Genomic DNA, 15,439 nt, shown 5'->3' with positions numbered 1-15,439 from the left:
GGCGGGAGCACGGGAGCTGGCCAGGCGGTGGGCTCCGTGGGAGGGGCTTTGCATGCAGAGGGAGGAGGGGGCTGAGGAGGCAGGTGGGGAGGCAGGGCTCGGTCAGGAGGGCAGCGGGGGGCTGGCAGGGCTGGAGGTGAGCTTGGGGACGGGGGGTCCTGGAAGGTCACAGCTCTGACAAGGGACCTCCTTCGTCCTCTCCTCAGGCCCTTCGGGTCTGCTGGCTGACGTCTGAGGGTCGAGCCAGGATGGACCCGGGCTGCGGAGGGCAGTACTCCCACCTGCCTGGCACCGTGTCCTGGCCAAGGTGGCGGGCAGGCGCTTTCTGTGCCCATGGGCGGGTCTCACCCACCAGGAGCTGCTACCACCGCCCTCACTCCATGGCCACAGGGCAGGGAGTTCAAGGGCACACACTCAGGGACAGGGACACCGGCTGTATCCAGAGGCCCCTCGCCGTGGTCAGGATGCTCTTGGGGCTGGCTCGGTGCTCTTTCTGCTCTGCCTGCGTCACTGTCTCAGGGCAGAACCCTCTAAGATCAGGCCCAGGGTCGCCAGACCCCTGGTGACGGGTCTGTTCTAAGATGCTCACACAGTATGTGCTAAGTGCCTAGACCAGGCTCCACCTGTGGGTCCCTGTATCACGTCCTCAGCTTCGCCAGATATTCCAAACTGTTCCCGAAGACGGTCCCGACACGCTCCCATCAGTGTGTGTGGATGACTGTCTGACCACATCTTAAGCCCATCTGCTCTTCAGACTTTTACATTTAAAAGCCAATTTCATGGGCATGAAGTAAAATCATATCGTTGCTCAGATCTGTGTTTCCAGATGACTGGTGAGTGGAAAGTAAATCCCAAATGATCACAAAGGAATCCTTAAACGATGCTCACGGTTCTGTATTAAATACAGACCAGTCCAGACGTTCACGCTGAAGACAAGCTGGGAGAGCAGCTGGCCCCGCCCTTACACTCACAGAGGTCACCTTGAGACTCCATTCTTCATGTTTTCTTGGTCCGGAGTCAATCACTCCGCCATGCGTCACCTCATTCCCACTGTCACCCACTGTCACTTGTACCATGTCTCATGTGACATGTGTGTTCAGTTTTTTAATTTTTTATTTAGAAACTAACACAGAAAGCATGGCTTTGTCAGCAACGATGTGACCATCAAGAATTTAACTCGATGCTGTCTTTCTGTAAATTATTTCGAATGCAAATGTCATCGTGTTCAAAAGTTTGCAGCAGGGACTTACTTCCCTGGTCGTCCAGTGGGTAAGACTCTGCGCTCCTAATGCAGGGGGGTAGGGTTCCACCCCTAGTCGGGGAACTAGATCCCGCGTGCATGCCGCAACGAAGAGTTTGCATGCCGCAACTAAAAGATCCCGCGTGCCGCAACTAAGACCCGGCGCAGCCAAAACAAATAAATAAGTAAATAAATAAATCATTAAAAAAAAAGTTGGTAGCAGATAAGGGACTTGTATCTACAACATATAAAGAATTTTCACGACTCATGGATAAAAAGACAACCCAATTTAAAAACAGGCCAATGACGTGAAGCTATTTCTCTAAAGAAGATTTACAAAAGGCCAATGAGCTCATGAAAAGATGCTCAGCATCATTAGTTACCAAGGAAATGGAAAACCAAAGCCACAGTGGGATGCCACCCCACACCCGCTAGGAGAAGTGTAATAAAAAAGATGGGCGACAAGCCTTAGCAGGAATGTGGAGGAACTGAAACCTCACACACGGCTGGTTGGAATGTAAAATGGGGCAGTCACTTTGGAAAATACTTCGGCAGTTCTTTACAACATTAGAGCAACTCTAGTCCTTTGTAGGTACCCAGGAGAAATGAAAGCCTACGTCCACACAAAGCTTATATGTGAATGTTCGTAACGGTGTTCTCCATAATAGACAAAAAGTAGAAGCATCCCGGGAATTCCCTGGCGGTCCAGTGGTTAGGACTCTGCGCTTTCTCTGGGTTCGACCCCTGGTCGGGGAACTAAGATTCCACAAGCCACACCATGTGGCGAGAAGTAAGTAAATAAATAAATAAAGCCACATTTAAAAAAAAAAAAAGTAGAAGCACCCCAAATGTCCATCAGTGGATGACGGATAAACAAAATGTGGTCTATCCACATGATGGAATATCATTCATCTGTGAATGAAGCACTGACACATGCTACAACGTGGATAAACCTTGAAAACATGCTTGGTGAAATAAGCCAGACACAAAAGATCACTACTGTATGATTCTGTTAACATGAAATGTCCCGAGAATAGGCAAATTAGAGCAACAGGAAGTAGACTGGTGGCTGCCAGGAGCTGGGGAGGGGGATGGGGAGTGATGCTCATGGGTACAGGGGTTTCTTTAGATGTCGGGCATTTTCTGGAACTAAACAAGAGGTGATGGTTGAGCATTAAACTGGCTGAACGGATGGTGGGACTAACAGACGAACTGTCCATCCTGTTAGTCACCGGCTTTATCTATCAGGACGGCAAAGAACAGCACGATCCACACTGAGCGAGTCAGGAGTCGCCGGGTGGCTCTGCTCATGGAGCCCCATCCCAGACCCTGTGCACGAGCAGGTCCTCGGGGTTCAGGCAGCCAGGGACACAGCGGGAGAAGCAACGCAGGTGCCGTCTCCGGGCGATTCCACGTGAGATAGACCGTGTCCTCTTCAAACTCTCAGGGCGACAAACGAGCACTAAATTACACAGTCTCTCTTCTTTTAACTCAAGTATCTCTCAACTCAAGACTCTATCTAAACCAGTCACAAAAGTGAATTTCTAGAAGTCAGCTAAGTTTCCTACGAACCAGCTGAAACAAAGCAGGGAACTTTGCTTTGGCTGAAAGGCGATGTCCTGTACCAGAGACTCTGTAGGACCTTCCTGCTTTCTGCCTGTAAAGCTCACCTGCTTGATAGCTGTGACAGTAATGACGAAGAACAGCGGGAGGCCACTCGTCACTGGACTCGTGGGCGTATCGATGATCAGCTGCAAGGAGAAGAGAACGGTTGAGTCATTTTCAGAAACACTTCTTAGGGGCTTTAGACAGACCGGTTGGCCCTGGAACACCTCCCAACGTTTGCTTTGACTCATTTTAACTCGCTTTACTGTTACCCCACTTCCTCCCACCACCGGAGGTAAATTAGCTATGAATTTTTACTATAAAACTGAGGGCAGTTCTCCTTAATTACGGGATGTGCTTAGGAAGCCACGTCAGCCGTGGCAAAGACACCCGCTGACTCCAGTGCACGTTTTACTTCAATTTACCCCTCTGCTTCTGGTGCCACACTTTAATTACATTATTTGCATAAACTACTGTCGGGGAAATTTTAAAACTCCTTCAATGGTATTTTCTATGATTGAGACCAGTTAGCTTGCTGTTCTTAAAGCACATCTGACCTGTTCCCTAATCCATACCTCACTGTGGTTTCCACTCTCTTATTTTTAACTCTCTTTCTCTTAATGTTTTTTTTTTAGGAGAATCCCCACTAAAGATTAGGAAGACCCCGCTCTCCCGTCAGTACTAGAGAATGAGGACGGAAAGTGGCCAGGACCAGTTCACATGCACAGCGCTCACGCCTATGTTTTAGTGAACAGGTCTCTCTGAACCAACACGCTTGTCCTTGAAGAAAACAAGTGAAGTATCTGCAGATAAAGGGGCACCAAGTCCTTACTCCTTCTGATGAGTGAACCAATCAGCTGAGAATAAATGCCACTTATTTATATTTACATTTGAGGTGACAGAAAAAGATGACCAGACTTACCTGTACCAGAAATATGATAAGAAAATAAAAGTTGGCTATTCTTCTGAATTGTTCAAATAAGTTCTTGGGTATGAAGTTCCAAAATGTGTACTGTATAAAAGAAAAACAGAAAGGGGTCATTTTGATCACATTTTACATTGTGTAGTATTACTCTACCACATGATAAGCAGTCCTGAATTTCAAAGTACAAAATGTCTAGTTTTAGATACAAAACAAAATTGAGAGTGTTTGTAGTCATTTTATCAACTTGTTGACTGTAAAAACAACTGCTAACACAGAACATGTGCTCCAAAAGCAGCATATGTCAACTACCTAATTCCAATAATTCAAGGCAAGGCAAAGTAGATTAAGAATAGTTTTACTATTAAAATGTCTCTCGTAAAATATAAACCTCTGATTGTTAACTCAAAACACACAAGGTTAGCATTTTTCTTTGACTAATTTTTGGTAAGCTCTCTGTTTTGTTACAGCATGGCTAGGAGGGGACAGAAAGTAAAACAGAAGTCACCATTTTCAGGTGGTCTTGACCCAGCTTGGCTTCGGTTCCTGCACTGCGGAGGTGTGCCAGCCCCTCCCCCTTACCTAGGGGGCTGGAGAGGGACACAGGGAGGATAGTCAGGCCACTTACTCGCCAAATGTCTCGTTTTTGCCTCAGAAGGAGACCTTCCCTAACCTTTGTGTTGAAAACAACAATGTCCCATGTGTCATTAACCTACAGTAAACACTGAGTTTGGACACTGTTTTTAAAATTCCATTTGACAGTTTTGCCTTTTAATGAAGATCGTCCCCTGAAGGGGGAGAGCCTGCTCCGCCCGCCATCTCTCTCATCTGGACCAGTAAGCACTTTGGTTATCTCTCTGCATCTAGACCCGAAAGCACCTTGGTCAGCTCCCATCAGGGGATGGAGCTGGCACCGAGGATCTTGACGCTGGTTACCAAACTCATCCCAAGAGCCCCTTTAATGCCAGGATCTCTAACACAGGTTCTTGCTGTGTTTTTAATTTCAAATTCCACTTGTTTGCTGCTGGCATATAGGGACGCAATTGACTTTTGCATCCTGCAATCTTGCTATGATAGCTTATAAATTCCAAGAGGTTCTGTTAATTCTTTGGGTTTTCTATATAGACAATCATGTCACTTGTAAACAAAGACAGTTTTATTTCTTCCTTCCCACTCTGTTTATCTTTTATTCCCTTTCCTTCTCTTACTGTATTAGCTACGACTTCTAGTAAGACGTTGAATAAGAATGGTGAGAAGGGCCTCTTTGCCTTGTTCTCAATCTTTGGGTGCAAGCATCTAGTTTTTCACTATTAAGAATGGTTTTAGCTATGGGTTTTTTTGTTTTTTTGGTAGCTGTTGAGGAAATTCTCCTCCGTTCCAAGAGTTTTCATCACGATTGGGTGTTGGGTTTTGTCAAAGGCACACTAGGTTTTCTTCACCGGAGTACACCCAAGTTGAGAACCAAAAGGCAGGTCCGAGACTGAAATGTAGCTACAGAAATTGAGAGGACAGAATACACTGCTAGATCTTCTTTACCTCTGTTTCTCAACCAGAAAAACAAACAAAAACAAACAAAAAATCCCAACCCTGACAGTCAGTAAAAGTACAGGCACTTTCTTCCTTAAAATAAACAAACACCCCCCCCCCCGGCCCCGCCAAACCATGATCTGAATCTTTAACTTGCTCCTGCTACGTCAGGACATTTAACTACTCCATGGAATTCTCAAAATATTTACTCTTTACCACACCACAAAAAACATGGACTTCGGAGTCAGACCCCATATTAAACCCTGGTCCTGATATTTAAAGATTGGGTAAGAGCAAACTATTTAATTTAATGACTGAGTTCTACCCCTCTCGTTTATAAAATGAGTATTAAGAACAGCATGTGCTTTAAAGGAATGTAATGAAGATCGAAGTTCTGGCTCAAGCTGGTCTCAAAAATGACTGAGACGATGAAATTCTACAACTTGAGAAGAAGCACAAACAAATCAATCTTCTTAAATGTTTGAGAGAGATATATTTTCTCTTAAGCGGGCCATAATGAAATGCAGTTACTTTTCACTAACTTTCAAAAGGAGTTATTAAAAGAAATATAAGTTACATCATCACGGCATTTATGTCTCATTTTTGTGGTTCTGTAACCAACCTAGAATGATCTTTCATTCTTCGTATGCTCATTTCTACGAGATACTGATCCCAAAATGGAATTGTCTTTAAGGCCCCAACCCATGAAACCCACCCTGTCTCTCAGCACCCAGGCTGACAAACTCACTACCCAGTAGTTAATCAAAACACCTCCCCAAATACCTATAACCCACTACTCAGTAGCAAAGTCCCATTAATGGAAAAAGTTCCTACTTAAAATCCCATCTTCTATCTGCCGAAATATTTATAGATGGAAATTATATATTGTTTAGGATTTGCTTCAGAATGATCTCGAGGAAGAAAACGAAGGCACAGATGAACACAATGGGCCATGTGTTGATAACGCCAGACAGTGGATGGTAAGTGCATAGACATTTGTTACCCTATTCTCTTTATTTTCCTATGTTTTTGAAAGTTTCCATATTAGAAAGCTCCATATATTTATTATAGAACGTCATCTTCTACAATCCTACCAAATGCGCAGATCAGTTTTTATTAACCCTAGCACACTACGTGAGTATCTGGTCTTATTCTATTTTAATGCTACTATTTCAGGACACCCTTTCAGTTTCCTAAATCCTAGTCTATCAGGGAACCAGTACAGATCTGGAATTTAAAACCACTTAAATGATGACTTTATTCCTATCAGGTGCAGGAGGCCCATGTTGCAGCTTAGACATTATGTTTTGTGATCTCCATATTTTACAGAATAAATGACTGTCGTAAGTTATTACTGCTGATTATTAGTAATACGGTCAAAATCCCTGATGATGTATGGTAAGAAAAGTGAAAACCCAATGAGATAGTTGAAACATTCATGACTGCACTGATATATCAGTATTGTATGGATAAAATAAAATAAAACGAGCATTTTATTACACATGTAAGAGTGGGCAGTTGGATAATGGTGTGCCAATTGTACATTTAAAAAATATTCCATTACCACATTAAAAAAAAAAAAAGTTATTTATTTACTTATTTATGTGGTTGCATCAGGTCTTAGTTGAGGCATGCAGGCTCCTTAGTTGCGGCTTGCCTGGCTCCTTAGTTGTGGCGTGCAAATCTTTAGTTGCGGCGTGCGAATCTTTAGTTGAGGCATGCATGTGGGATCTAGTTCCCTGGCCAGGGACCGAACCCAGGCCCCCTGCATTGGGAGCACAGACTCTTATCCACTGTGCCACCAGGGAAGTCCCCCAATTGTACATTTTTGATCTCTGCTAAATTGTAAAGATCCAAATATTTGCTTAGACACTTGGGCCACAATATAATGTAATACTTTGTATTACAATGTACAATGCAACACTCTGACCTACATCCCTCAAGTCCTGCGATCAGTAGAATAGAACTTAATACTGGAATCCTTGCTATTGAGCCACAAGCATGGAACAAAGGGGTTTTTTTTTGCTATGAGGGAGCTGAGGAGTCTGAGGTCAGCGGAGCATCTCTTTCCCATCAGACAACTTGAGGAGTACGGATTCCACAGGACAATTGCTAGCCTTGCGTTTCTTTCACGCCATGAAAGACTTCACACCCAAAGCGTGCATCTGCCCTGGGGGTCATGTGTCGTCAGCGCTGAGCTGGTTTCGGCCACTCTCTTCCTTCCGTGAGAGTCACCTGTGTCCTGTACTCACTGGGAGGGCGGCTCAGACGCAGAGAAGCCGTCCTGCCTGGTCGACCTTTAGTCACATGGAGACGGGGAGACAAGGACAGCCTGGCGCCACCCTGCTTCGCCAGCCCCGGAGAGTGAAACCAGAGCACCTGGAAACCGCTGAGGCTGCGGCTATTGTGTGCCTGGAGGGGGAATCCCGCACAGGTGTGCGCGGGGCGCCCTAAAAACGCACCGGGCACGGTCACTGATCTCCAGGGAAGGCGACCCGGAAGGTCACAAGTAGTTCAGCTTTCTGTACAGGGCGGAGGGACAGCACAGCCTGAGCTGAACATTTAATTCCATAGCATTCTGAGGGCAGAGATGGGAGCCACAAGCGTTTTGTGCCCAAAGGTACAATTTTGTAACTTGATGAAGTCCCATTGTCCCCTGAGTCCGGGATCTGGTGCTCGAGCAGGCCCTGCGTTGGGGGCTCGGCGTGAGGTCAGAAGCCAAGTGGTTGTGCTGGGGTCATTTCTACCAGGTTCTGCCCAAAAAGGAAACAGAACTCACTGATCACCTAGAACAGCACTTCTTCGGATCAGGCCAGATGGGCATTTTCGCCCCTCGTGTAACTTTTCACGTGCTAAATGCTTTCACAACCTTGGATTTAATAAAATCAAACTTACAACTTCACTGCTAGTAGTAGTATTACTACTCCGTAAGTAATAAGTCATAAAACTTATTACTGAAGTGCGTCTGCGCACTTACGAAATCTTTGTTGACAATCTTTTAAGGTAGAAACGAATGTTCTCTTCCCAAGAAAACATATATACATCACCACAAACATATTCTCCAAACCTGTCTGTAAACTCACGCTTTACAAATTAAGTTGTATTTTCCACATCCTGAGCTGTTTTTAAATGAAAATGATCGTGTGTCCAGATGTTCACGGCGTCTGGTCTAAGGCCACGGCCTGTCCTCCCTGCTACTGACTTGGATTCTAGGTCCTCGTCTGAGGATCTCCTCTGTACTGAGATCAATTAGCAACCGAGGTTACGCTGTCTGTAACTGTTCTTGAAATCACACACCATCATCTACCTGGAACTGACTTTAAGCCACTAATCCTGCAAAAGCCCCCTCTCTCCTCAGAGCTCAGACTTGTTGACTTTTCACCAAACCACCCCCCTCCTGTGTGACAGCCTGATCTGGCTCCTGGGGCAGACGCTGACCAAACCCCCCCCCTCCTGTGTGACAGCCTGATCTGCCTCCTGGGGCAGATGCTGACCAAACCCCCCCTCCTCCTGTGTGACAGCCTGATCTGCCTCCTGGGGCAGATGCTGACCAAACCCCCCCCCCTCCTGTGTGACAGCCTGATCTGCCTCCTGGGGCAGATGCTGACCAAACCACCCCCCCCTCCTGTGTGACAGCCTGATCTGCCTCCTGGGGCAGATGCTGACCAAACCACCCCCCCCTCCTGTGTGACAGCCTGATCTGCCTCCTGGGGCAGATGCTGACCAAACCCCCCCCCTCCTGTGTGACAGCCTGATCTGCCTCCTGGGGTGAAGGAACCTTCCTGAAAAGAAAACACTTTTGAAAAGGCGCCCAGGACCTGCACGTGTATCGAAACCCATCCTTACAGTGCCCTCGCCCCGGGGGTGGGTTTCCTCTGTCAGAACCCAAGGAGCCTCGGGGCACACAGGAAGAAGCCACCGCAGGCAAGGCAGGAGAGAAAGGCGGTGCCGAGCAGACCCCGGGAGGTGACACGGGGCCCCTCAACGTCTTGCTGGCCACTGGCTGCGGGAATAGTAGAATGGAAAACCTGAAAATGATAAACTGTCTCGAAACCTGAATCATAGCAAGGGGTCATAAATGGGATCTCGGAATCACTGCTCTTGATTATCTCCCCCAGAGCGTGGACGGGGCTTCGTAACAAACACAGCGCCCCGCAGCCTCGGGCTGCGGTCCACCGAACGCGTCAAGAAGGGCTTTGCTGCTCCGATCCCTGAGTCTCTGAAGTTTCCTTCGAGTGGCTGCACAGAACCTTCCAGGTGCCCGGGAGGAACCGGGGCTGGGACAGCAGGGCCCAAGCTTCGTCCCTGGGGGAGAAGCGAGCTGTGCGGGATGTGACTCAGCGGCCGAGGTGGCTTTGTCAAACGTCCTGCCCAGATTAGACGCGGGGCAGCGTGGGGACTCGACACCTGTCCCCGCAAGTTCACACGTGCACAACATCTGAGTGTTTTCAGTGCACTTCCCCATTCCTCGATGCGTCTGCACTGCACACGAGCAGATTTCTAAGAAATACGTTTGAGGTTTTGTTCCTTTGGGGGCACTCGTGGTTGGCAGAGTGCATCTTTGGTGAGCTCTATTCGAGACTGTCTAACTTATAAATGTCACTACTGGAAAGACCTATTTCTGGATATGAGGTCCTCCTGTTTATTTCTCCTTTCACTGATTACGTCTAGACAACCACGGACGACGTTTGTTTGGCTCTGATTTTGTTTATGAGCAACTGACTTACCCATGCTGTATTTCTGGAGATTAAAGTTATTATTTTACATTGCAGTTTTAAAATAAAATAATTCCATTAAGAAAACTGCCTTACAAAAATGAACCTATCTATGAAACAGAAACAGATTCACAGACACAGAGAACAGACGTGTGGTTGCCAAGGGGAAGGGGGATGGGGGAGGGATGGAGTGGGAGTTTGGGGTTAGTAGATGCAAGCTACTACATATAGAATGAACAACAAGGTCCTAGAGTTGAGCACAGGGAACTATATTCAATACCCCAAGATAAACCATAATGGAAAAGAATATAAAAAGAATGTATATATATGTGTAACTGAGACACTTTGCTGTACAGCAGAAATTAACACAACATTGCAAATCAACTGTACTTCTACTAAAAAAATAAATTAAAAAAAAAACTGCTTTAGAAAACCTTCTCTGTTGTCAAGTATTCGTAACAAGCACGGGACACTCTTGATAACTCATGAAAGAATTAAGCGGGTCCACCACAGGTATCTGGACACGCAGCACACTGACGTGTGAATTAGGTGGGTCTGTGACATGGGTCTGAGTGTCCACGACACCCAGGCATGTGGAATGTTCTCTGTAGCCTACAAAGCCACCATTTACTGTTTTCCAGAGTCAGCAACCCCATTCTCAAGACCCAGCTACCGGTCACTCTGAGGTGTGAAGACGGTCCTGCAACCCCACCTCCGGGCCAAGAGAGGGTCACGCCCCCCGTAAACAGTGACACGCACGCGTCCTCCTCTTTGCGTCACTGCTCCTAACGGACGGCCTCTGACACGCATCCAGCGTGCGCGTTCGCAAGCTGGCGTCACTGGGGCACCTGCATCGTCTCCGCTTTGCAGCAGGAGACCCTGGCCTGGGGTGGCTCGAGAGTGGCACGCGGCCAGACAGCTAATACGTGGTGCCGGCGGGATCTGGACGTCCTAGACGTCAAATCTGATCCTCAGACGTGACACAGGTAAGAGGGACGTGAAGAGAACGTGCTGTGACGTCTTGTCAAGTCTTAACAGTGTTCGGGGGCACCCGGAGGGGTGCTGAGCGTGTAGCCCAGCTGTTCAAGGCGGGAGGCTGCCGGGCCAGGAAGGGCCCACGCGCCGAGGGCCGTGCGGGGAGGTCGCAGGCTGCCGCTTACCTTGGAGGAGACGATCCTGTTGTCCGGGCACCTCTGCGGGATGTAGGCCTCAGCGCCTGGCGGCGGCTCGCGGTGGCCCACGTACACGGTCCGGCTGTCCACGCATTCCTCCTCCCCGGCGCACTGTGGGGGAAAGAGCGGTCAGAGCGGGCCTCGGGGCAGGGGGCAGGCTCTTCCCGGGGTCTGGCTTGGGTGCAGGTCTGTGCCGGGCCCCGGGAGGGCTGGGCGCACCTGCAAGGCCGTGCCCCCCACCCCTGCCCACCCACTGGGCCCTCACGGGATAAGTGCTTCAAACCACTCCCCCCAGCTCTTCAGGGAGGCGGCCTGAGCGGCCACCCGCACCCCCAGCGGGAGTCGAGGGGGGCCTTCAAAGCTCGTGGGCGGTGGAAATGCCACAGGGCGGGTCCATTCGAAAACAGAAAGTGACAGCAAAACCCTTAGCCTTCAGAAAAAAAGATGACAATCCCAGAACTTTTGGGAAAGGTCTTTAACGAAAGAAGAAAGTAAAACTATGAGTTCAGAGCAGAAGGGCTGTTCACACGCTGCGGCCGCCCGTCAATAAGCCTCTCCGGAAACGGAGAAGACCTGGCTCTGACTCATCTTTGCATTATTCAGAGCGCTGTGCACCAGACATTACGGAAACGCCACCGACCCGAAGAACCTTCTAATGACACTCAACCCACTGTATACAGTCAGCACTGCGGTGCCTGAGACAGGATAGCTGCTGCTGAGAGACTAAGATGAAGCCCCGTATAGCGGCCCCGGCACGGGGCCCTGGACCCCCCCTCCCCCCCCCCGCAGACAGGCAGCCCCAGCACGGGGCCCTAGCCCCTCGCTCAGCGCTGTCAAGAACAAACAGAGGCAACGAAAGGAAACACACGGCCATGCTCCGGGTGCCCAGCCCGTCCCATCCGGCACCGTGTCCAGCCTTTGTGGCTTCAGGGAACCTTCACTTTTTAAAGCCAAACACTGGTAACAGAGCAATCCAGCATTTCTGTTGTGTGAGATTATTGTTAGTCTTACGCTGCCCTTTTCTTTCTCTTTTCTGCTTATACTGTCGTCTCCTCTGCTCTTCTGTCAACTTCTCGCGGAAAGAAGTCTACTCACGTGTGTGTGTATACTCCCACTCCATTAGCACCTTTCCACAGCAGCTGCCTGTCTGCACGCTTCCTCAGTAAAGTCCCTACTTCCCTCTGCTTAGGGCCTAGCTGTGTGGACAAGGCCACGCGGAGGCCAGCTGTCCCCCCTGGCAAGAAGCCCTCCCCCTCTGCAGCCGGCTCCCTGCCGCCTTCCCATCGGGGTGAGGCCACCAGTAAGGGATGCTGACTTCAAAACCTGCTTACGAGCTTCGTAAATAAACCTCTGGGTATGAAAGTTAAGAAAGCTGAAAAGGCCCCCGATTTCCCTTTATTTCTCAAAACACAGCCAAACAGGTGCTTCTCATTCTCGTGGATTCAGGCAGTTACGTTGAAAAAGAATATATAATAATGAGCCAGGGAAGGAAAGAAAGCATAAAAATATAGCTTTTAACACAAACGTGAAAATCCTGGAAACCTTCCCCCTAAACTTGGAAGACAGTGGTTCCGCGGCTGCAGACACAGGCAGAGCAGGAGCCCCGTCCCCAGGGAGGCAAGGCAGAAGGAGGTTCATTAAGGCCAATTCACATTCTGGGCACAGGCTGGCTTTAGTGTAATCATTCGACACCTCAAGTACCACTCGCCAGCTCGGTGCTGTTCTAACCGTACAGGTCGGGGTACAACACCTGCCTGTGGGACGAGATCAGAAAACAAACGCAACATGACATTCAGAAGGACTCGCCACTTCATCACAACACAAGCTCCTTTGGGGATGAACCTCGTACCTACTCAGCCCTGTATGACAGAGCAGGGACGGAGCACCGTCCCTGGAGCTGTGAGGGGTTTCGGGTCCCCTTCCGACGACAGCAGCAGGAAGTGACCAGGCAAACCCTGCCCCAGAGCCGGTCCTCCTCGCGCTCCACCCGGACGTGCAGGAGGAAAACGGGTCCCACCTTCCCCTGAGACATGTCAACACTCCTTACAAGTCTCGGGACTTCAGGGGTATTTACCTCCTGCTACTGAGCCAGATGGCAGGTAATGTGTGCAAATTACAAAGGCAGAGCTGTTTCAGCTACTTAATTGTAAATCTACAAACTGGCAACAGAAACAAACCCACTCCCCATCTCTCTACCAGCAAGTCCTAAACCAGGCAGGAACCTCAGCAGACTTTCTGCCCTGTTCGATCCGACACACACACTGGCGAGAAGAGACCACCGTCAGGGCACAGAGGCTGAACCTCCGATGGAAAGAGGCCCTGAACCTGCGAGGCCAGCTTTCCCCCACCTTCAGGAAGGCCCGGGGGGCGCAGGAGACACTTCTCCTGAGCTGCGGGGCAGGGAGGGGCCGTTGCTCCTCTTCTGCCTGCGCCTCTCCTCAGGGGCGGGGGGCGGGGGCTGAATCAGGAGAGGAGCTGGGTGACCTGGGGAGGGTGAACCTCCTAAACATCCTGCACCCCTTCGCTCCACACGGGCCCCTCGACTCTGAAACCCACACTCCCTGCTGTGATGCCTTCTGCTGCCACTTCCAGGCCCCACTGGAGCAGGGACAGGGCTTTAGAGCCTGCATGTGCCCCTAAGGGGACATGGCTCAGCCCCCAACACGTGTCACCTGTGGAAGCTGACTCTGCAGGTACACCTGAGGTCCCGGGTACACCTGAGGTCGTGGGTACACCTGAGGTCATGGGTACACCTGAGGTCCCGGGTACACCTGAGGTCGTGGGTACACCTGAGGTCGCACGTACACCTGAGGTCCCGGGTACACCTGAGGTCGCGGGTACACCTGAGGTCCCGGGTACACCTGAGGTCGTGGGTACACCTGAGGTCGCACGTACACCTGAGGTCCCGGGTACACTTGAGGTCGCACGTACACCTGAGGTCCCGGGTACACCTGAGGTCACGGGTACACGTGAGGTCCCGGGTACACCTGAGGTCGCGGGTACACGTGAGGTCCCGGGTACACCTGAGGTCGCAGGTACACCTGAGGGCCCGGGTACACCTGAGGTCGCAGGTACACCTGAGGTTGGCAGCTGCACCCCCAGGGCTCTGGGGACATGAAAGGGAAAGCTCCCCACCTCGGGCTGAGTGCAGAGGAGCACCCGCAGGTTATAACGCAGAAGAAGGATGAGGTAACCCGAAGTGCCGCCCGCCTCTCCCTGGGCCCTCCCTGGGTCCCACGTCGACCATCAGGAGCTGCACAGATGAAGCATCCAGCTTACCAGGAGCTGGAAGGGCACCGCTGCTGTTTGCTCAGAGGGCGCGCAGCCAGCAGGCCCCACGGGGCTTCCGAAACAGACTTGGGGTGCAGAAGGGCACTACAGGAGGGGCTCAGCCGAGGCGCAGCAGGAAGGGTTTCCTTGGCTGCAGGCTAAGCAGTGTGTGCGTGAACAAAGGGCCGCGGGCACGACGTCCTGGGAGACTGCTAGAGACCAGCGGCTGAGGGCAGCCCGATCCTGGGGGTGGCGGGCAGGAGGCAGCTCCCCCCATCAGAACCCCGGGCGGCCACAGGAAACTGTGCCCGACACCCTCCCGGGGGTGGCAGGAAAGTGGGTGAGACCCGGCCCCACAGATTGCCACGTTCCTGGGGAATCACAAGACGTTCCACCAAAATGCAGGTGAACTAGAGGTCAAGGCTTTGCCTGCGCAGCCCCTGAGGATGCGTGAAAGATCCCCAGGGTTGCCCTAGAAAATACTCGCAAATCGTATCTCGTGAGGGATTGGTACCTGGGATAGACAGAGGCCATCGCAACCAATAATGAAAAGACAAATAAGGAGATTTGACTAGACTTTCTCCAAAGGTTTACAATGGCCAACATCACATGGAAAGATGCTCAAAATCAACAGCCCTCAAGGAAATGCAAATCAAACCCTGGACAAGTGGAAGGGGCCAGACACAAAGGAGCAAACGCTGGATGATCTGTTTATGTGGAACGTCCAGAACAGCCAAATCCATGGAGACGGAAAGCATGGTGGTGCCTGCCAGGGGCTGGGGGAGCTGTTGCTTGGGTACTGGGTTTCTTCGGGGTGATGAAAATGTTTCAAAATTAGATTATGATGGGGACTTCCCTGGTGGTCCAGTGGTTAAGACTCCGCACTCCCAATACGAGGGGCACGGGTTCAATCCCTGGTCGGGGGACTAAGATCCTGCCTGCCGCACAGTGTGGCAATCAATCAATCAATCAATCAATAAAATTAGAT

The 15,439-nt window shown here is 50.1% G+C and overlaps 1 protein-coding gene across 9 annotated transcripts in view; it reads right to left on the bottom strand.

The window, feature by feature from the left end:
• The window catches only part of ATP11A (ATPase phospholipid transporting 11A), a 125,599-nt gene that overhangs the window by 52,930 nt on the left and 57,230 nt on the right, over nt 1-15,439 (bottom strand). For all 9 annotated transcript variants that reach the window (XR_014237106.1, XR_014237107.1, XM_082365838.1 and 6 more), the window contains exons 2-4: nt 11,170-11,292; nt 3,768-3,857; nt 2,911-2,991 (exon numbers count right to left, since the gene is read on the bottom strand). Coding sequence is in view for 7 of the 9 variants with exons in the window: in XM_082365838.1 (XP_082221964.1) it covers nt 2,911-2,991; nt 3,768-3,857; nt 11,170-11,292 (294 nt within the window). In the remaining 2 variants the exon portion in view is untranslated. The remainder of the gene's footprint in view (nt 1-2,910; nt 2,992-3,767; nt 3,858-11,169; nt 11,293-15,439) is intronic.

Source organism: Balaenoptera borealis (assembly GCF_965194805.1).
Source record: "Balaenoptera borealis genome assembly, chromosome: 18".
Lineage (NCBI taxonomy): Eukaryota > Metazoa > Chordata > Mammalia > Artiodactyla > Balaenopteridae > Balaenoptera > Balaenoptera borealis.
This window is presented reverse-complemented; position numbering and strand designations above follow the sequence as displayed.